This window comes from Piliocolobus tephrosceles, chromosome 11 (genome assembly GCF_002776525.5).
Source record: "Piliocolobus tephrosceles isolate RC106 chromosome 11, ASM277652v3, whole genome shotgun sequence".
Taxonomy (NCBI): Eukaryota; Metazoa; Chordata; class Mammalia; order Primates; family Cercopithecidae; genus Piliocolobus; species Piliocolobus tephrosceles.
The window spans coordinates 59,862,466-59,886,162 of record NC_045444.1 but is presented as its reverse complement, the minus strand read 5'-3'; the positions used below and the strand labels follow the sequence as shown (position 1 = coordinate 59,886,162).

General features: G+C 35.2%; 1 protein-coding gene across 2 annotated transcripts in view; it reads left to right on the top strand.

Moving 5' to 3' along the window:
- SP3 (Sp3 transcription factor) overlaps positions 1-20,607 on the top strand; it is a 59,070-nt gene extending 38,463 nt beyond the window's left edge. For both annotated transcript variants that reach the window (XM_026454232.2, XM_026454231.2), the window contains 3 exons: positions 7,490-7,682; positions 12,946-13,142; positions 16,809-20,607. In XM_026454232.2, the coding sequence (XP_026310017.1) occupies positions 7,490-7,682; positions 12,946-13,142; positions 16,809-17,125 (707 nt within the window). In that variant the 3' untranslated portion in view covers positions 17,126-20,607. The remainder of the gene's footprint in view (positions 1-7,489; positions 7,683-12,945; positions 13,143-16,808) is intronic.
- The last annotated feature ends 3,090 nt before the right edge of the window (positions 20,608-23,697 follow it).

The following is a 23,697-nucleotide window of genomic DNA, read 5'->3' as shown; positions in this document are numbered from 1 at the left end:
CTAAGAGATGAGGTTAAAAAATAATATATATTATTGCTATTTTGTATGTTTCCTTCATTGGTCTTACTAAAGAAGGAGGCTTGAAAAGCAGTGTATTTTGTCCTCAAGTAGTTAGACTAAGTTAGACTAGACATTGTGATACAATGTTTAGATTAGGTGATTGGGAGGTGGGAAAGGAGGTTAAACTACATTAAGATCCAATTTCTGTTGTAGTCATAATTTGTTTTGAATCAAGAGCAGTTTGAATACTTAACCTTATTCATAATAGGCAGCTTCAGATCTTTAATTGTCCCTAAAAATTCAGTCTACTCTTAAGATGAACATTTAGTACATTTTAGTACATTTGATTTGAGAGTTGTGAGTTACTGCTGCTTATAGCAGATCACTTTCCTGCTGTTTCTTGGATAGCAGTTAGGAATTACTGAGAACTGTCTTTGTGTGTGTGTGTGTGTGTGTGTACTATTTTAACCTGGTAGAATGGCTTTAAAAAAAAAACCTTTATAGTAAATTTAAAGTAGTCTCTTTTTTTTTTTTTTATCTCAAGGGGAGAGGAAAACTAGTCCCCAAAGCTTATGGGGACAAGGTGGAGCCTTAGGAAAGAGTATTGTGTGTTACAATAACTTGTAATATTGCTGTGTATCCTTTGTAGTTTCTCTGACTTTACCTGTGACACTGAGGATTTTATCCATTAGGTTTCTGAAATAAGTCCTCTGTGGGAGTGGGAAACAACAGGGGAGATTTGCCAGATTAAAAAAAAAAATTGTGAAAAACACATAACATTAAATTTACCATCTTAATGTTATGTATATTCACATTGTTGTGTAACACATATCTAGAATTTTTCATCTTGCAAAATTGAAACTCTTTACCTTTTAAGTACCAACTTCCTTTTCCCTCTCTCCCCCATTTGGCAACTGCCTTTTTTCTTGCTGTTTCTATGATTTTGACTACTTTAGGTACTTGATATTCATGGAATCATAGCTGTCCTTTTGTGACTAGTTTATTTCACTTAACATAATGTTCTTGAGGTTCATCAGTGTTGTAATGTGTGACAGGATTTCACATGCTACATACACGTACTATATACATACAATAGAATATTTCACATATAATAACGTATGTGGCTGGGCATGGTGGCTCACGCCTGTGATCCCAGCAGTTTGGGAGGCCGAGGTGGGCAGATTGCCTGAAGTCAGGAGTTCGAGACCAGCCAAACCAACATGGCAAAACTCGGTCTCTAATAAAATTACAGAAATTAGCCCGGTGTGGTGTTGCATGCCTGTAATTCCAGCTACTCGGGTGACTGAGGCAGGAGAATAGTTTGAACCCGGGAGGTGGAGGTTGCAGTGAGCTGAGATCACGTCCCTGCACTCCTGCCTGGGCAACAGCAAGACTCTGTCTCAAACAGACAAAAATAGTCTATGTATATACTAAAGTTTCTTTATCCTTCCTAGATTTTTTAATTCACTTTGATTTAATTAAACTAAAACTAATTAAAATTGCATATATTTATATACAGGGAAGCTAACTTAAAGCTTCTCTTCCTGTGAACTGGCCCTGGTAGGGAGCTGATCTTTAGCAATATATGCAATATAGTTTTGTGCAGTTTTCCATCTTACATCCTGGCTGCGTCCATTTTCAACTGTGTGACTTCAGGCAAATTATATAACCTCTTTGTTTTCTCATCTAGAAAGGAGGGGGAAAAATAATAACCTCAGTGTAGTTGGGAGCATGACATGAGTTAATATATGTAAGTACTTAAAATAGTGCTCAACAAGTAGTAAATCCTTACCTTATTATGTGTTTAGCCATCATATTTATCATTGGGGAGAGTAGGACACTGTTCCCTTAACAAGGGCTTAACTAGTACTCTAGATTTAATAAGGTGAAGTGAATATCTCACTAGTCAGTGTACTAATTACAGGTCACATAGTCCTTTTCTCACATATTTGTGGTAAGACTATAAAATGAGATCTTCTGTAATACATATTAGAAAATCAGTCGTTTCTGGTTATGTTCATATGTATGTGTATATAAGATAATTTGGAAAACTATAAAAATGAAAGATTAATAAAAGATTAATTTCAAATGGGAGGAAAGGAGCAGTTTATAGAAGAATAATGATCCAAATCTAAGGAGATGGCATTTGGGGGAAGAGATTGCTTGATTAATTAAAGCAGAGATGGTGATTATCTATCCATCCATCTATATTTTTAAAATTATTATTATATTTGGTAAGGGGATAACATTTAGTTTTAAGAACCTACCCCTAAAGTATTAACTTCTTTTAGCATTAGTGAAGTAATATTTTTAGGAATTCATATCTATAATTTAGAACTATCCCCTTAGAAGAAAAGTTGAAAAAAAGCTTGGTACCTCTGAAATATCCATAGGAATCTGAGGAATAATGAAACTTTATAATACATGAGATATTGTAGGATTATCCGGTGGTTCTGTTAGATGATTTTTATGGCAGGTGAAGCTGATTAAAGGGAAAATGTAAATAAACTTTTAGAATCAAATGAAGTAATTTCATCAGTGCTTAAAAAAGTTGAAGGCAGAAAATATGAAAGACTTTGATAAGAACAACAAAATCTTAATGGCACACTATTGATAAAAGATAATGTCTCATTTTATCAACCATACTGTAATTCATATTTATCTAATGTTAGCTATTTAAATTTAATACGCGTGTTCCAGACTTGATAAATTGGTTAAGAATTTATCTTAAATGTTCTATTAGCTCTATTGATAAATAATTAGCAGTTAATTTTAGGAAGAGGTATTGAGGATTTTCTTGTAATATTTTTAATAGAAATCTAGGCATGCCCTGAGTTATTGATACTTAACTAATATTGAAAATTAGCCTTATCTTTGTAACCATGTTGTGTGTGTGTGTATATTTCATTATTTAAATTTTCTGTTTTCTTCTCTTCAATTCTTGCCCAGGTGTGCAGAAATTGTTTTTCTTTTGTACATATCCCTTTTGCAAGCTTGTTTTATTGGTAGGCCTTGAAAACAGCCATAATCACAGGACAGAGATACTGTTAGTGCAATACCTCGCCAAATGAAAAGGAAACATTTTGAGGTGGAAAATAGACAAAAAAAAAAAAGTGCTGTTTATAAAGTTCTTAAATGTGTCATGCACATTTCCTTGTATTTCTGTTTTCATTGCTTAAATTTTTTGCATACTTTTCCTCAAATATTAATCGAATTTAAATAAGCACATTCATTTCTTTATACTGCTAGCATGCACTATTGCTACAGAATATAAAGGCTGATTTACAAATATTTCAGGTACCCTTATGTGTCAAGTCTACCTTTGTGGGCTGACCTAGGAGCTGTACTGCCAATTTTATAATGCTTGCTTTTACAACAAAACTCTTGGAAACAGTTACCTGTACTTGTTTACAGTTCATCTCCTTCCACTTTCTGGAGTCTGTACTAGGCAGGGTTTTGTGCTCACAGTTCTTATCAAGATCTCCAGTGATTACCACAATGTTATATCCAAGGATCATTTCTTAATCCTTATTTTACTTGACTTTTTAAGTATTTGACACAGTTATGTTCTTCTCGAAATGATTTCTTCAGTTTGGCTTCTGGATACCAGTTGCCTCATATCTCACTGGCCACTCTCAGTCCCCTTTGCTGGTTCTTTTTAATCTCTGCTTGTTAAATTTGGAGTGCCACGGGATTTCCTCCTGTCTACATTATATTCCAGATGACTCTTAATACCTAACATATATGCTGATATTGTCAGGCCATATTTCTACCTGAACTCCAAACCCATTGACTGCCTTATCAACACCTTCATTTGGATATTCAATAGGCATTCAGAACTTTCATATTTCAAAATAGGCCCCTGACTGGCACCCCTCCCCTGCAATCTTTTCTACCTTCAGTTTACCCTATCTCAGTCAATGGCAAGTCCATCTTTCTAGTTGCTCAGGATTAAAACAAAAAAAAACAAAAACCTTGGGAGTGGTTTTAACTTCTTTCTGTTCTTGCTCCTCACATGATAACCTGTTATCAATCTGTTAGCAGACGTCTTTGACTCTGCTTTAAACATATTTTCTGACTGACCAATTCTACCCCTCCTCATCAGTACCCTAGCTTGGGGCCACCATCATCTCTTTTTAAGACTGTGTCAGACCATTCCTGTATTACTATAAAGAAATATCTGGGACTGGGTAATTTATAAGAGGTTTAATTGACTCAATTCTGCAGGTTGTACAAGAAGCATAGTGCTGGCATCTGGTTCTGGGAAGGCCTCAAGAAGGTTTTAATCATGGCAGAAGGCAAAGGGGGAATGGGCATGTCACATGGTACAAGTAGGGGGAGGTGAGAGACAGAGAAAGAGAGAGTAGGAGGGAAGGTGCCACACGCTTAACCAGATCTCTTAACTATTGCAAGAAAGTGCCAGAACAGTGGTGCTAAACCATTTATGAGAAATCTGCACCCTTGATCCAGTCACCTCCCACCAGCTTCCACGTCCACCACTGGGGATTACATTTCAACATAAGATTTGAGTGGGGACAAATATCTAAACTATGTCAGGGTCTTGCTTTGTTGCCAGGCTGGAGGGCAGTGATGTGATCATGGCTCACTGCAACCTGAACCTCCTGGGCTCAAGTGATTCTACTAGTCTCCTGAGTAGCTGGAACCACAAGGCATGTGCCACCATGTCTGCCTTGCCTTTTGTTTTGTTTTGTTTTTGGGTAGTGACGGGACCCCTCTCTGTTGGCTCAGGCTGGTCTTGAACTCCTAGGCTCAATCGTTTCTCCTGCCTCAGTCTCCCAAAGTACTGGTATTGCAGGCATGAGCCAACACACCCAGTCAGCTTGAACTTGTAACTTGCTTAACTGCCTTATCCTTAGAACCTAGAACAGTGACTGGCACGTTGTAGCCGTACACATAGTTGTTGAATGAATAAAATTATATTCTAAATTTCATATTACGAATTCAATTTGTGGGACACACTCATTTTAATTTTTTTTTTTAATTTGTGTAAAAATGGGGGAAGGTTTAGTAAACTGTGGGAACGAGAGGTAAAGCAAAAAAATTGTCTTTAACAGTTCCTAATCACCTATAAATTATGTGAAAATATTTAATTTAGAATAATGTTTATATTGAAGTATAATGTGCATTCAAAAAATGTACAGATCATATGTATATAACTTGATGAAATTTTACAAAATGAACACATAGGAGAACTGCCACCCAAATCAAGAAACATGATATTACCAGCAACCCAGAAATCTCCCTGTACTCAGTCATATATTTCCCTCAAAAGTAGGCAGTCACCACTCTTCTGTCACCATGGAGCACCCACTCCCTTAACATTTAAATAATGTTTTTTTAGACTGGGCTTGGTGGCTCATGCCTGTAATCCTGGCACTTTGGGAGGCTGAGGTGGGTGGATCACTTGAGGTCAGGAGTTCGAGACCAGCCTGGCCAAATGGTGAAACCCTGTCTCTACTAAAAATACAAAAATTAGCTGGGCATGGTGGCGGGCACCTGTAATCACAGCTACTCGGGAGGCTGAGGCAGGAGAATCACTTGAACCCAGGAGGCAGAGGTTGCAGTGAGCTGAGGTCATGCCACCACACTCTAGCCTGGGTGACAGAGCAAGACTCTGCCTCAAATAAAATAAAATAAAATAAATAAATAATTTTTTAAAGAGCAGTTTAGCTGCTTAGTAAAATTGAAAGGAAAGTATAGAGATACACCTTACCTCCCTGCCCCTGCACATGCATACCCTTCCCTATGTCAACATCCCCCATCATTCAAAGTGGTTCATTTGTTACAGTTGATAAATTTGCTTGATGTATAATCACCCAAAGTCCATACTTTACATTAGGGTTCCCTCTTCGTGTTTATACATTCTGCAAGTTTGAACAAATGTATGCCATGCGTCCACCTATATTACATCATACATAGTATTTTCACTACTCTAGTATAAAAATACCTCTGTGCTGTACCTATTCATCTCTCCCTGCCCTTTAATTCCTGTCAACCGCTGATCTTTTTTACTGTCTCCATAGTTTTGCCGTTTCCAACGTGTCATATGGTTGGAATCATTGCCAGTTGTTATGAATCTTATATAAATGAAAATTTCTTTATATAAATATCACACACGATCCTATTCCCTGTGTATAAAGGGAATACATAGCGGGTGCGAGGGGCTTCTTTTGTTCAGAATGCTTTGAGAGTCATTTCTGTTGCATGTAGGTTGTTGTTAATGTTCATTGTTTTAATATGTTCCATTGTATGAACAAATATGATTTATTTTTCCATTCCAATACTGGTGGATATATGAGTTTTTCTAGTTTAGGGTGATTACAAATAACATGTAAGTTTTATACTTGTATTTTGGTGTTAAGTGTATGCATTTCTGTAGGGTGTGTACCTAGGGGAAATGGTTTGAGCTATAGGGAATACATAGTTTCACTTTTAGAAGATACAGACGAAAGATTTTCCAAAGTGGTTGTACTGATCTACACACCTACCATCACTGTGGGAGTTTCAGTTGTTACACTTCTTTGCCAACAGTCTGTACGGTCTGTTTTAAAATTTCTAGTCATTTTGTGGGTGTGTAATGATACCTCATTGTGAATTAAATTTTCATTTCCCTGATATTTAACAATGTTGAGTACCTTTTCTTACTTTTATGGGTCATTTTGATGGATTATTACTTTCGTTCCTCCTGAGCCTGATAAATAGTGGATTTCTAAGACTGACTAGCTACCATGTAGGACATTAATACAGCACAGTAAAATAGTGTTTTCCTGTCATCTATACTTAGATATGAAGGAAGATGTAAACTTATGTGCCTGGTACTGATGACTTATATTTAAGGTACCTGTATTAAGTTGGTATGCAAAGGAGAATTATTTAGGGCTTACTACATTAATTGATTTTATGGTGAGAATTGGAAAGTATACCCAGATGTGTATGAATGAATGCAGTGATTAGAAATTGGGTATAACACTTTTTGGGCAATTAATTTATTGTCTTTAGTGAGCACTTTGTGGTCTCATCTGTATCAGCTTAATCTTGTAACATCTCTTTATGTATTATTTGCACATAGAAGGCATAGAAAAGTAAAGGACAAAGTTTTTCCAGATCGATTATTACCTATATTGGAAGTTCCTTCTTAAGGAAGATTTGTTCATTTAGGGAGATTGTATTTTCTGAGAACTTTGAGTGAAGCAATTATTATCTAAAGGGACATATGAACTAATTAATGTAATTAATTCTACTATAAGCATTTATACAGGAGATTACTCTCCAACTAGTCTTGAAGGATAGGTAGAAGTTAGTTAGATGAAGAACAAAGTAACTAGAAAATAGTCTAGGCAAGAGAAGTAGTGCATGCAAAGGTGTGACATTGGGAGAGGACATGTAATTTCATGCTATTTTTTTGGGCCATTTGGTTGCTTCTCATCTGTATTTGTTTTTTGTTTTTGTTTTTGGTTTTTTCCTGTAGATATTAGGATCAAGGAAGAAGAACCTGATCCTGAAGAGTGGCAGCTCAGTGGTGATTCTACCTTGAATACCAATGACCTAACACACTTAAGAGTACAGGTGGTAGATGAAGAAGGGGACCAACAACATCAAGAAGGAAAAAGACTTCGGAGGGTGGCTTGCACCTGTCCCAACTGTAAAGAAGGTGGTGGAAGGTATGCATACATGAAACATATGTATTTTTAAGAGTGCTAATATCATTCTAATGTTTGAAATGCTGCATGCTATGTCATTTAATTATGAGAAATTATTCATTACATGATCATTTTGGGTGTGTGTGTATGCGTGTGGCAGAAGTTAAGAGAACAAAATATATGGAATTGGATTTTCAGTTCTAAATGTTTTTTAAACTGAAATTATTAGTTTGCTGTTTCAAAAACAGTATAGCAGATGCCATTTAACAGGCCCATACCAATCAGAAATTAGCCTGTTTGCATACCAGCAATGGAAGTTGCCTTAAATATAGATTAAAAAGTTGATTTTAAAGATTAAGTTCATCTGTGGCTGATAAGCATAAGTATTTCCATTTTCAGTAGAAGTGAAAAGCCTTAATAGATCAAATTTTTTAAAAAATTAGATTGTATTTCAATTCAGTCTTTTTAAAGGTAAACATTAAGACAGAATAACATGACTGGAGTAAACTCAAAATGATCAGAAATTATGTTAAATGTGGATGTACTAAACTTAATAATTTAGAGATTGAGACTCAGATCATCTTTAAAAAAAAAAAAAAAAAAAAAAGATCCAGACTGATGTTGATTATAAGGAACACCTCAAATAATTGGCACAGAAATATTGAAGATGAGGGATAGGAAAAGATTTATCAGGCAAGTATTAACAGAAAGAAAACTTGGATAGCAGCGTTAATATATCACACGAGGTGGGATTGAGGTGAAAGCCCCAAATAAGACAGATGTATTTCTTGTTAATAATACTAAATTTCCACTAAGAAGATTTAATAGTCACGGTCCCTTTTTTGTGCAGCTTTGAAATATATAGAGCAAAAATGGATAGAATTCTAAAGCCATACTTAACCAAATACCTTGTCATGGTGAAAGTTAACATACCTTTCTTAGAAATGCACTGTTTAGATAAAATGTACTTTTAATACAGTTAACAAACTTGATCTAATAGAGCTTTTCTATCTGCCTTTGAGTTGCACATTGGCCAGCCCTTTGCAGTAATAATAATTGCTAACAACTGGTAACATTGAGAGCTTACTGTTTTCCCAGTGGTGTTAGAAGTGAGACATAGAGAGGTTGAATGACTCTTAAGAGCACACACAACAGGGATTCGGACCTAGTTTTACCCAGAGCCTTAACCGTTAAACTGTACTGCCTCCCAAGTGACTCTCCTTCTACATTGGATCCTTAGGCATTCATGTTGTAATTAGTTTAAAAGTTTGTTTTTTGACATATTTTGGTCAATTAAAATTGTGAATTCTAGCTAGGCAGTAACTTTTCTGAAATTCATTTTAGAGGGACTTTTAAGATAAATTATTCACAAAAGTCAAATCTAATGGAGGCCTTTTGTTTCACTTATTCTTTATTTTAAAATGAAAATGTTTTAATTTATGTTTATTAAACTAAGACATGCTCATAAAAATGCAGAAATATAGGACATTTAAAAACACCAGAATCCCACCCCACTTCAAGATAAGCTAGTAACATGTTTGTATATGTCCTTCAAGATGTTACGTGTATTTTAAAATAGAATCATCATCTTCTCACTGTTTTATATGTCTGTTCTTGTTTTGATAATTTTTGTGACCATATTTTCAAGTCTGTATAGTCTGCATCGTTTTTATGACTGTATAGTATTCTGTTGTATTCTATTGTATGGATGTAGAGTGATTTAACATCTTTTTTTGGGAATTTATTGTTATAATCTTACATGTATGTCTTGCACATTTGTCTGAATATTTTGTTTGTATAAGTTGGCAGAATTGAAATTGCTGGGTTAAAGGTAATTGTCTGCTAGAAAGGCTAGTTTATACTCTAACCAGCAGTGTGTGAGAGTATCTAGTTTCCCACATCCTTGCCAACAATGAATTTTACAATTATTTTTAGCCTTTGAAAGTCTGACAGATGAAAAATACCTTAATATTGTCTTATTTAGTATATTTTTAAATTACTTGGTGAGGTTGAGCATTTTTGGGGATATTTTGCCATTTTAAAATTTATTTTTTGAATTTTTTTTGTGAATCTGTTAATTTATATAATTGTCATGTGCAAATATTTTTTCCCAGTTTTACATTGCCTTTAACTTTTTCAGTGGTTTACAGAAGGCATTGTTATTACACAAGTAAAGAAACAGTTCCATCACTTACAGCTTGCAAAGCACAAAAATTTTAAGTTGATCAGCCTTTCCTTTATTAGATACCTTGTTACCATGCTATTACAAGTTTTCCGTATTCTGAGAGTTATAAAAATGTTCATTTATATTTTTTCTAGAACTTTTGTGACTTCATTCTTCAATAGCTCACTTATTCTAAGCAATAAAAATTGAGATTCCTAAGAAAAGAAACTATGTGGTTTCTTAGAGCTTGTTTGAACAAAATTCAGGTAGTATATGTGTGATAGATACACTTGTATAAATGACAGTTTTGTACCTAATTAATAGAAGCATAACATATGTAGTAAATCCAGACTATTCTGAAGTATTCTGCAGGGTGATACAGATAGTAGCTAAAAAAATTTTTTTTTAGAATATTTGTCTTTTTTTGCAACCATTTTTTTTTCCAAAGAATATGGGCAAGATGGCATTTTTAGAGAACTAATTTTATTCATCCTTAGAGAAGTAAATTTTATTTATTTGTTTACCTTTTAAAGTAAGGTGTAAAATATAAAATATTTAAAAATTGTAATTATTTAGCGAATATTTATTGAGCGGAACCGGCTTTCAGAGACTGTTTAAACTAGTGAGAGACAAATAATTGTAAGTAAAATACGTTCTAGAGGCATGATTGTTAAATAGGTTTTGTATGGATTAAACATCAGTCCATATTTTTAAAATTGTGCACAATCTGTTTTCTTTGTCAGCATTTCAGTTTATGTCCTGTTTTTCCCACCCTGAGCAGAAGAGAGTGTATTTACTTAATTTTTCTTTAACCCCTTTACCCACAGTTTAACTTCCACTCTATCTTAGCATTATTAAATTATTGGGAACAAGTTTAGACACTCAAGAATATAATGTAAAATTATTAGCTTTTCCTTTATTATAGGCATTAGTGGTATGGATATTAATCAAGAAGAAAACTTTAAATCTTTTCTTACCTGAAGTTTGTTGAGAAATTCACTTCAGTTCTCTCCCTTCAAGCCTTCATATTACATGCCGTAAATCCACATCTACTATATCTATATCTTATCTTGAATCAAATTATCTTTTTAAATAGAATTTTGGGCCTGGATGTTGAGCTTTTTCCTTAAATTATATATATGTGTGCAACCCCGCCCCTATGTTTTTTCTTTCTTACATGCCTATCCCATTTTCACATATTTCTTACCTCCTAATAATTCAGTTAAAAATACCTTCCCTAGCTTCTTGCTTCTTTGAGAACCCAGATTTGTTGCTGTTAATTTGTTAGTCTTGTGCTTTGTTAGTGTTCCCATGCTAAATTTTGCTAAGTTTGTGAAATACACTTTTGAGTTTGTAAAAGCGCATTGATTGACCTAAGTGGTAGGCTTAGAGGAGAGACATGAAATAATGAATACACGAGTGAACTGAATTGGGTTCTCTGTGAAATTGCTATGGTGAACACGATATGTAAAATTGGTTTGTACACCAGTAGCCACAAACATTGCTGTTTTTCTTAGGGCTTTTTAAATAATAAATTTAAAAATCTAAATTAAATGGAATCAGTATTGGCTTTGGTTAATGAGACTTTGGCATTGCAAGGGAGCCAGAAAAACCTGTTTCACTCAACTCAGCTCTTTGAAGAGAGTTGTAGAAATTGGGGGTGGACTGGAGCAGAAACTAGAATTGTGTTAGATTATGACATCCTTGCCCTTGAGACAACAGCATGACTCCTCCTTGTCTTTACTTATGCTATTCCTCTGCCTGGAATGCCTTCCCTCCTTTCTATCTAAATCCTACCCACCTCCTCCACGAAGCCTTCTCTAACTACTGGAGCCCACATTGATGTCTCCCTGTTCAGAACACCTATGGCATCTAACAGCCAGCACTGCACCGTTTAGCACTGTTTGTCCTATGGCAATTTCACATGCTACTGAGTGTGAGTACATTAAAATATAAATGTGGGGAAATATGCATTTTTCCAGTAAATTTGAAAAACGATAGGTGTATTGTATACAGGAGGATTTACAGGCTATAGAAAGTTTTACAGGATATGACTAAACTGTGAGACTGGGGGAGGAGGGGAGTTGGGGAGGGGGCTAAATGTACTTTTTAAAAAGAAACTCAGAAACATTGTAAAGTTTATAAAAATTGTTTTGTCCAAAGTGTCATGTTTTTTAAAAACTAATTTATTCAGTAACTAGCCTAATTTTTTAAAATTTATTTTAAAAGGTTGAGAAATAACATTTTCTGTAGTGTTTAATACTATTCAAATTATCAAATTCTGGGATCAAAAGTTTTCTTCTTGCTTAGGCTGAGATACCTCTGTTCACCCATCTAATCTCATATCTTCTAAACCCTGCTCTTGGTATCAAATATTGAAATGTAATAAATGTCAAATTTGATGATGTGGAGAAAACTGTATTTTATCTCGTGTCTAATTTTGGCTTTTACATGGTTAATATGAAGGGAATTTTAAATGTAAAGATAATTTTGATTTGTATTTATTTCATCTAATGCTAAGGGAGTTCAGACCATTGCTTTAGCTAGATTTTAAAAAAAGCTTTCTCCAAGCCAGTGTATATTCAGGGTGTGGCCACACAAATACGAATAAATACTCTTAAATCATGTTAAAGTCTGCTAAAGCTTCCTGTATCTTTTAATTGTACCTGTGATCAGTTATGCATTCATTCTTTGGTTTAAATATATTTTTGATTATCTGACACCATGACTTTTGAATACAGACCACATTTAGTTTCCTATATAATTAATTGGATAAGGCTTATGCATAGAATTTGTGAATGGTTCTGATAGAAGAATAAATAGCTTTATTGTACATTCTTTACATGTGAAATGTCCTTTTAATTACATAATTCTTGAGCATATTTACATTTGGACAGCAATCACATTAATTCTGGAGTAAGGTTAATATATAAAATGTATATGCTTGAAATACATAAATTTTCATTTAAACTGATTTTAAATGGTTTTGGTTTCTGATTGACTTCATAATGATAATGTCTTCTATTTAAAATTCAACATGGGGATATATGATATAAATGGTAATGTCCATTTGAATATTTTCATATAAGGTATATATATTATTCTGTGTGTGTTTTTTAGAGGTACCAATCTTGGGAAAAAGAAGCAACACATTTGTCACATACCAGGATGTGGTAAAGTCTATGGGAAGACCTCACATCTGAGAGCTCATCTGCGTTGGCATTCTGGAGAACGCCCTTTTGTTTGTAACTGGATGTACTGTGGTAAAAGATTTACTCGAAGTGATGAATTACAGAGGCACAGAAGAACACATACAGGTTACTAATATTTACTTTTAACAGACAAAAATGAATTATAGGGCTACGTAACTGCCTTGACTTTTTTTTTTTATTATTATTAGCATTTCTTACTGAACTGAATCTTTAAAATACAATGAATTACATCCAATTTTTACCTTTAGGAACACCATCTTAATAACACAAATTCCAAAGAACAAGTCAGTATGGCTTATCTTCTAAAATAAAGTTTTATTTAAGTAGACTTTGGGTAGCTCTTGTTGACATTGAATGCTTTAAGCCACATTTATGCTATTTTTATTCTGTTAACATTTTTAATTAGTTATCAGCTTTTACTCTTAATCTATCCTATTCTTTTCTTTCTCCTTAACACTGTAACAAAAAATACTCCTGTTTCTTCTGATATATTTGGGCATTTCACCTTCTCTCTTGTTTTTAGTATCTCGGAGGTAAGGGAAAGGTATTTCACTGAGGAATAACCAAGGCAATGTTGATGTGAAGACTTTCTCTCATTATATTATTTTTACATAGTGTTGTGTGGTTGTTAAATGAAATGGACCTATGACTGATCTACACTGAAACCTAACAGTATTAACTTAGAGATAGTTTTCTCCTACCACCATGTAAATGATTACAGTGTTCATCAGTCTATGCTCAACACTGGAGAATTGAAAAATACGTATTTACAATCCCTAGAAAGCTTGAAAGAAGCATGGTGAAATGGAGAACAACATGGATTTTGAAGTCATCTGGATTCCAATCCAAGTTCCCTATTAGGTTAAGCGAATAAACTATCTCTGACATTGCTTCACATCTCCTACTTTGGCCCTTCAGTATTGTATAAAATTACCTATGAGGTCTGTAGTAGTACACAGATGCTCTAATTGTTTTAGTTCCTGTCTCTCATTGGGTAGGTAGAGAGATGAGATTAACGTACGTGAAACTGCAACAGACAATTAAAGTAGGTAAGGCTGCTGGGCATGCCGGCCCATGCCTGTAATTCCAGCACTTTGGGAGGCCAAGGAAGGCAGATTCCTTGAGCCTCAGGAGTTTGAGACCAACCTGGGCAACATGGTGAAACCCTGCCTCTCCTAAAAAGACAGAAAATAGCCAGGTGTGATGGTGTGTGCCTGTAGTCCCAGCTACTCAGATTCATTTTTCCTATGGATTACTTACTCTTTTTGGATCTCAAGCTTGTCGTGTCATTTCTTTTTTTTTTTTTGAGACGGAGTCTCACTGTCTCCCCCAGGCTGGAGTGCAGTGGCCGGATCTCAGCTCACTGCAAGCTCCGCCTCCCAGGTTCACACCATTCTCCCGTCTCAGCCTCCTGAGTAGCTGGGACTACAGGCGCCCACCACCTCGCCCGGCTAGTTTTTTGTATTTTTAGTAGAGACGGGGTTTCGCTGTGTTAGCCAGGGTGGTCTCGATCTCCTGACCTCGTGATCCGCCTGTCTCGGCCTCCCAAAGTGCTGGGATTACAGGCTTGAGCCACCGCGCCCGGCGTGTCATTTCTTTAATCTAGAAATACCCTGTTGCTTTAATTCATATTTAAGAGTTGAAGGTTTAGTATCATGAACATGGCACGTTAGTATTTTAGTTATAGCGTGAAAGAATATACTTTTATTTAGACTTTAAAGTGTGTTATATATGATTTTTTTTTAGCTGGCTTCTTAACACAGGTATTTAAAACAAACAGCATAGTTGAGATATTAAAGTCTTATTTGAGGTGGGAGGATTGCTTGAGCCCAGAGGGCTGAGGTTGCAGTGAGCCATGGTCATGCCACTGTACTGCAGCCTGGGTGACAAAGTGAGATCCTGTCTCCAAAAAAAAAGGGGTAAATAAAAGATTTTGCGTTGCAGTCTGCTGTTGAAAAGGCTCAGAAACAGGTAATTATTGCTTGGGATAGTAAAGTATGGGATAATAGACCTTACGATGGCCCTGTAACAGAATTTTCCTCAGTAGGATTTTATCAGCAGGTTGTAAAATGGAATAATGTAAAAGGGAGAAAAATGTCAATGATCAAACAAGTGTAGGAAATAGTGGGCTAGAGTACCTTCAAGGCAGTACCTCTTAAGACCTTTAAATTAAATGCTAGATGGACAGCTTGCATCTATAAATTAGTGATTTAACGTGTGTAGCATTTCCTGACCTTGTTTGATCATTGCGCCGTTTGCCATGGAGTACCTCTCAGGACTAATGTTACAAGAGAAACTGAGAAATACTTTCCTAGAAAAATGTTAATAGAAGAAGTGAGAGACCCCCCCCCCCCCTTTTTTTTGTAGTGGTGAATGAGGATGAGATTTTACATAACATTTCCATTAAGAAGGATTGAGGCACATTTTAAAGTTCCTTGTAAATTAGGCAGTGGAGCATCTAAACTGTTACATCATCTGCAAGTTACCCTTGCATTTCCATATCAGTTAATATAATCTTGAAGTTTTCTGATGTAATAAAATTTGGACTTTAAGGAAGATAATGTCTGGAGAGAGAGAGACTAGGATGTGACTGCGATATAGTTCAAGCATGAGGTCTGATAAAGACCTATGTAGAGTAGAGGTGCTAGAACAAAAGATACAGGGTAAGACATTTTTGAAGAAAAGAATTAAGAAAATGTTTCCTAGATTTATTGAGTTCTCTTTGAATTCCTTTTAGGTTGGCCTTTTGTCTTTTTTGGTAATCCTCTTGCAGAGTTGGTCTTCAACATAATAGAAGTTCAGTCTTTTGTATTTAAACTTATTTTATTCATGCTGGGAAATAAATTTAGGCATCAGGGTTTTATCAACTTTAACATCTTGACATTAATTATCCTTGTTCTTGATTGTTGTAGCTGAAATCAAGTCAGCTAGCCAGATTCATTTTTTCTACGGATTACTTACTCTTTTTGGATCTCAAGCTTGTCGTGTCATTTCTTTAATCTAGAAATACCCTGTTGCTTTAATTCATATTTAAGAGTTGAAGGTTTAGTATCATGAACATGGCACGTTAGTATTTTAGTTATAGCGTGAAAGAATATACTTTTATTTAGACTTTAAAGTGTGTTATATATGATTTTTTTTTAGCTGGCTTCTTAACACAGGTATTTAAAACAAACAGCATAGTTGAGATATTAAAGTCTTACTTGAATATCCATCTATTATATAATACATGTTTGAATTTTGCTATTCATCAAAAAGTAAAGATGAAAGATTTATTTATTTATTTTTTTTTTTTTTGAGGCGGAGTCTTGCTCTGTCGCCCGGACTGGAGTGCAGTGGCCGGATCTCAGCTCACTGCAAGCTCCGCCTCCCGGGTTTACGCCATTCTCCTGCCTCAGCCTCCCGAGTAGCTGAGACTACAGGCGTCCGCCACCTCGCCCAGCTAGTTTTAGTATTTTTAGTAGAGATGGGGTTTCACCGTGTTAGCCAGGATGGTCTCGATCTCCTGACCTCGTGATCCGCCCGTCTCGGCCTCCCAAAGTGCTGGGATTACAGGCTTGAGCCACCGCGCCCGGCGAAAGATTTATTTTAAGGAGAAATATTCTCTAAGAGAAATCTGACAGGGGTAGCTTGTAAAATGAATACAGTTTTAATAGACCCCTGCTCCCATCCTTACCTGTCAGCATTGACTGACTTTCTGTTTTGGGGGAAATGATTGAGCTATTAAAGTTGAATTTTTAAAACCAAGTAACTTAATTTTTTTCCCAACAGGGGAGAAGAAATTCGTTTGTCCAGAATGTTCAAAACGCTTTATGAGAAGTGACCATCTTGCCAAACATATTAAAACACACCAGAATAAAAAAGGTATTCACTCTAGCAGTACAGTGCTGGCATCTGTGGAAGCTGCGCGAGATGATACTTTGATTACTGCAGGAGGAACAACGCTTATCCTTGCAAATATTCAACAAGGTTCTGTTTCAGGGATAGGAACTGTTAATACTTCCGCCACCAGCAATCAAGATATCCTTACCAACACTGAAATACCTTTACAGCTTGTCACAGTTTCTGGAAATGAGACAATGGAGTAAATATTACACAAATACTTATTCATTGTGGTTATTTTTATACAGTAGTGAGAAGAATATTGTTCCTAAGTTCTTAGATATCTTTTTATTGATGTGCAAAAATTTTTGGATTGACAGTAACTTGGTTATACATGACACTGAAATGCCTTACTTTGTATGATATTCCATAGTATATTAAAAATGGTAAAATTGCATGGGTTTTGTAGGTACTTTTGGAATCTAGAAGAAATGAAATTTTACCAAGTTATATAAAGAGAAAATTGAATTTAACAATGCGAATGGTAGTCTAACCAAATGCATCAATCCTGTGTGGTTTAGTGTAAAAATGAGAACATGTTGGTATTTATCTATTGTAAGATAAAAAAGCTGGTGGGTGAAAGAAATCATGTTATGATAAAAAAATTTTGTAATTTTCTTGATGACTGGAATTTTTATTATGCATAACTGACAAATCAAGTTTCCAAGCAAATGTTACATAGTGTAGGCTTTACTTAGCTTATCAATTTGTCATTTTGAAGCTAATTATTTTAATTAGGTTAACTATGTACAATATTTTAAGCATTACTCTTGTAAGATTTTGAAAACTACATTTTAACATGGAACTCTAGGGATAGTCACCTTTTAAATCCTGTTGAAAAGCCATGTTTAAGATTTAATTTGCCAAAATAATGTCTTGTTAATATTCTTTCAATAACGAAGTTGGGCAATATAACCAATGTTTGAAAAAGTTTAAAATGTATAAGTTGAGGCATTTGGGTGGTAAGAGAATGTTATAGTGAATTATCCCTTTTCTTGACTATTGGAGGACCAAAAAAATAAGGTGTATTGCGTCTTAGCAGTGATTTTTATCCAATCTTGTTTCCAAAAACCATATGTCTCCCAGGGCCTTAAAAGCCATCATGTAAATTACCAGTAAAGTATAACATATGCAAACATAACAAAATCACTTCCATAGTGACGATACTCCAACCATATGGATATTAGTCATAGAAAAACTAGAGGTTTTATGGTATTTTTTTAAGTCTTTTTTTTTTTGTCTAGGTAGTCAGTCTGCACTTAAATATCAATCATTTTCCTTTTTTGCTTCTTCCCTTAAAATTTATATGTATCCAGTACATTTAATTGAGAAACGTATGTTTTTTATTATGCTGTATTTTCTTTTTATTTTTTAATTATTGTTTATATTTTCAATTTAAAAATGTACAAAATAAAGTTACATTGCTGGTCTTGTAAGAGCTATACAATTTTCCTAAATGTATACCTGTAACTGCAGCAGTTCACCTATTTCAAAAATTTGGAATTGTGTTCATTTGTTATTCTTAAGACCACCTCAAATTTAAAGGCTACCTTATTGTACGTTTAAAGTGTATTATAACAGTGTGGTAGTTAATAAAACACTATTTTTTTTTTCTTTTGAGTTTGTTGTATTCCTATGCATTAAAAATATTGCAGTGGTATGGGGTAAGAGTTGGTGGTTTATTTTTCTTCAGCTTGGCTTTTTATTTTTAGATTCTTGATTTTAGACACTGAATTGTAAACAGGCATGTTTATTTGAAGAAGAGATATATGGAGACACTGGTCATTTACTAATTTTTTACTTAGAGTAAGTAAGATTGAGCTTATTAAATACAGTTTTTGAAAAAAGTCTTAGTGTTAGCCCACATTGATTCATATTAGTTTTATCAGTACTATTTTGCAAATTTTTTTTGTTTCCCGTTTTAAAGCAATGCAGAATATTTTGATTTATCGAAAACCCGAATTTACGTTTAAACTCCTGAAAATGATAAGACAAGCATTGGTAACCATGGCAGGAGTTACTTGAAAAAGTTGTGTTTTGAATTTGCATGTGTTTGATCATGATAAAGACAGAGTAGGAAGAAAGTAATGTGATTGTGTATTCTAGATATTTTAAAGTAAAAATCAAATTTATTAACACATGTATACAGTGGGGGTAAATATGTCCATTTTCTGTTTTCCAGGCCCAGTCTGACTCTGTCTGTAATAGCTGATTGCATTGGAGAACTCTAGACACGCATAAACATGGACAGTTTTTCTAAATGTGAGACTTAAGCTTATGATGTAAAATAGGAAGCTCTACTTGGAATAATATAAATGAACCACTAGAATTTACAATTATTTTGAAGTTACAGGGATTAGATTTTGAATCTTTAAACTCCTTTAGGTAATTTCTAGAATTTTTAAATTAAGATTAATGTGAAGAGAATGAAGTGAGCATCAGGTGGTTCTTTTGAGCAAACTGCCCATTAAGTCAGATTAAACCATTTGAGTGATAGTAGAGACGTTTTAAGTAAGTAATACTGAATTTTTACAGTAAGTTTATGGTGTATTTTGAATCCATAGGTATCCATGCATATGTTATGAATTCATAGAGAATGAATGCAATGAAGAAAATAAGTAGTCTTGAAAATTATTTAAGTTTTTAGATTTTTTTAGTGCCCACTAGGAATATATTAGTGAACTTTGGAACTTTTACCAAAGTTATGTAACCTCGGTGTAGATAATTTTAAATATTTCTATTTTTATATTTTAAAATGTTGAATATACTCTGGAAACAACATTTGAAGATTTGCTCTGATGTCAACTTTTTCTGGTTATAAAATCTATTAATATTGTATATGAGTATAATATTTCTCAGGGTAGGTATACTCTTAATAGGTGTTAATTTCTTTATTTTTGTAAAGGCTAGAGTTAGTGCATATTGAATATATTTATGTACAAATAGTTCCTATTGTAACGTTTAGTGGACTCGATTATCTGTATACCTCAAATTTTAATTTAAGAAAATAATCACTTGAAGAGCATCTAATTTTCTATAGATTGAGGCTTAATTATTGAAAAGTGACTCAACCAAAAAGCACATAACCTTTTAAAGGAGCTACACCTACCACAGAAAGTCAAATGCCCTGTAAATAACTTTGGTCTTTCAAAATAGTGGCAATGCTTAAGATACTTAAAAATGCACATAACATATAATCTGAAAGCATGTCAAACCTATTTCATAGAAAATAGTTCTGAAACAGTATTGTTCATCAGAAATTGCTGGGGAGCATTTTAAAGATTCCGTAGGCCTGGTAGCCGCCTCAGCTTACTAAATCAACATCTCTGGGGATGGAGTGTATATGTATTTTGAAACAGCTGCTCAAGTGGTTCTGTTAAACACTCCTGTGTTACAATCACTTAAAATAGAGCAAGCATCCCCTTAGGCTCTTAATTGTTGTTTAAATTCCAGTACTGCCTACTCGAGATCCAAAAGTTCTGTTTTTTGAAAAATTTGTATTGTGTTCAATATTTGAAATTTGGGGTTGTTGCATAAATGATTATGGAATAACATTTGGTTTTAAAATATATAAACTGACATGTTATGCCACCTGTTAAAGAATTTGGTTTTCAGTTTTAATTATATGAAGCTGGTAACAATCGTTTTCATTGTAAAATATTTTTCACTAAACAGTATGTTTAAAACTTACTGCCATGAATGAGTACTAAGTCTTTTGTTGTCTGACAATAAGCATGAAACAAATTAATTGATATCTTGGGTACAAAATTTGATGTTTTAGTGAAATCACCTCAATTTTATTTAGTGTTGAAACAAAAATACATTGACCCTTTGCCTTGTTCAGACAGATTTGCATATGATGTAAATATATATTAGTGGCAGATGCAAAGTACTGTAGAAACCTAAAAGGGAGAATTCTGCATGAAGTCTAGGAAACTCAGCAGCAGAAATGGCGTTTGCAAAGGTACAGTGTGGTATGTTGTGTGATGGGGGTACTTGGTGAGGGACAGAGTGGATAAAATTTTAAGAGGGGCTACCAAATTGCAAAAGAAGAATTTATTTTTTTACGAGTGATTCCTAGTTATTTTGGGATCCTACACCTCCCCAAAAAAATTCATTCAAGTCCAGGGTTTATTGTTTGTTTGTTTTTTCCCTATATTTGACAGGGTCTGTCTCTGTTACCCAGGCAGGAGTGCAGTGGTGCAATCATGGCTTACTGCAGGCTCCACTTGCTGGTCTCAAGCAGTCCTCCTCACTTCGGCCCCTTAAGTAGCTTGGACCACAGGTGCGCATCACTATGCTCGACTAATTTTAATTTTTTTTTTTTTTAAAGATGGGGTCTCACTATGTTGCCTAGGCTGGTCTTGAATTCCTGGGCTCAAGTGATCCTTCCACTTCTGCCTCCCAAAGTGTTGGGATTACAGGCGTGAGCCACCACGCCTGGCCAAATGTGCAGAGTTTAATACACATAACAAAATTGGAGTCTAAAGGGTATACAAGGTTGTTTTTTTTCCCCCCGTTGCTTTTATTTGATGTTATAAAGTCTTGATGATATGAATATGTTTTTAAAACTGTAAAAGCTGTCATGTATATTGTCATGTAATGAGTCATGCCACTTCATTGTATTAAATACGTTTAGGTTACAGTTTTTGATGTTAAGAATGATATCCTAAGAAGGCCTATCTCCTTCAGCCCGTCTCCCCATTTTTCACCTTTTAACTCTTCTAAATCTATTCTAAGACATACTAGATGTGTGATATTGATAGTTTTCTTACCTTCTTAAAACCTGATTTTCATCATTCATGGAGGCTAACCATAGTTACTCCCTCTTCATAGGATTGTTGTATTAAAATATAAGCAATTTAGCATAGTGCCTGACTTATGGTAGAGATTCAAATGGTAACCTTCCAATGCCCTCCTTCCCGCTTAACTCTGCAGATTCCATTTTTCTGTAGTGTTCTAGAATTTTCATTGTTTGACTATGGTTCGTGCATTAATTTTTCCAAAGTGAGGGGGAGTCTTGTTTCTAATGCAAAAATGTGAAAAGAACAGTTGGGACCTAAATTGATAGTGGATAAAGTGTCAGAAGTGACTGCCCTATCAGAAAAGGATGGAATAAGAAGACAAGACTGAGGCACATAGATGTGTATTTTCTTGAGGATATTACACCCCTATGTAAGATTCTATCCTATTTGAACATTTCTAAAAACCAGCCGAAGAATCTTCAGGTTCATTTTGACTGAAAGATAAAATTTAGCATTGAAGTGGTTTTTAAGGTTGGGAAAGGCCATCAGAGAAATGCAGTTATTTCTCCCCACCACCCTTCTCCCACAAAAAAAGTCGAAGCCTCCAATTAATAGACAACAGGGAAATACAGGAAGTGTTGGCTTAGTGACCTTTTAGGATACCCGCCCAACTTACATCCCTTTTCTGAGCATTACTTTCTGCCACCTTCCATGAGGAGCTGTTCAGAAATCAGACAAGGAGTGGACATCTGGTCAAAGTTGAGCCAATTAGTCGATTTCTCCTGAGAATTTGGAATTGGAAAACTGATGTCTTGGAAGGTCACATCTGGAACATAATACGGGAGGCAGAGAAAGCAAAGATGACATTCCACCCCAGAAGAAAAAGAAAAAGGCTTTCTTGATTCCTGATAATTTGGCAGTGTTTGTTCCAGTGTCTTGCATTTCACTGTCTGCATTTCATCCTCCTGGGGATCCACAAGATAGCCTTAAAACCTTACAGGGAGACCCCCCCCAACTTAGTTTTTTCTTAAGCAAGTCAGTAGGCTGTTACTTGCTACCAAATAATACCAACTAAGACAACTGAGATACAGTATATTCTCATAAAACACCATAGTTAGAGTTGGTGACTTGATCCTATAGAAAAGGGTCTCCAACCCCTGGGCCACAGACTGGTACTGGTCCCTGGTCTGTGAGGAACCAGGCCATACAGCAGGAGGTAAGGGAGCGTTCCTGCCTGAGCTCTGCCTCCTGTCAGATCAGCCGCAACATTAGATTCTCATAGGAGTGCGAACCCTGTTGTGAACCCCACATGCGAGGGATCTAGGTAGTGCCCTCCTTAAGAGAATCTAATGCCTGATGATCTGAGAGCAGTTTCAACCTATAACCATCCCCACCCCCCATCCCCCATCCATGAAAAAATTGTCTTCCACAAAACTAGTTCCTGGTGCCGAAAAGGTTGGGGACTGCCATTCTGAGAAATAGCAACAAAAAGTCATGTTTATTGCCTGCCAAGTGAGTCAGATTTAGATGAGGCAGAACTTAGTATAGAGCTGGGATGAATCAGAAAGGGTGGGCCTTGAAACACTGGTAGAATGTGTCCAAGAAAACTGATTAAAAGGCTGAGAAGTCCCTCTACACAGTTTCAGGACACCCTCTTAACAGATGGCTGTATCTTTATCTGTGGTTGGTCTTGTGGAATATTGACCTTCTGCCAGCATTAGCCTGTGTGTCTATCTCACACCACATCGTGTATATTTTCATTGTGTATTTGGACTCAGAATTAATTTGGGCCTTACTTTTAATTATGGTATACCCAATTACTTAGTCCTGCTCACACCCTGATCCTTTAAAAATTCTTGATTGTGTTAATTGCATTTTTCTCAAGTTTACTCCTTGTAACTCTGTGTGGTTTTTTAAATCTTTATTCATTTAGTAAAGTTGAAACCTTTCATAGCACAATATAGTGATTAAGTGCATAGGCTTGGGACTTAAACACACGTGGGCTTGCTTGTCTCCCAGTTCTGCTGCTTACC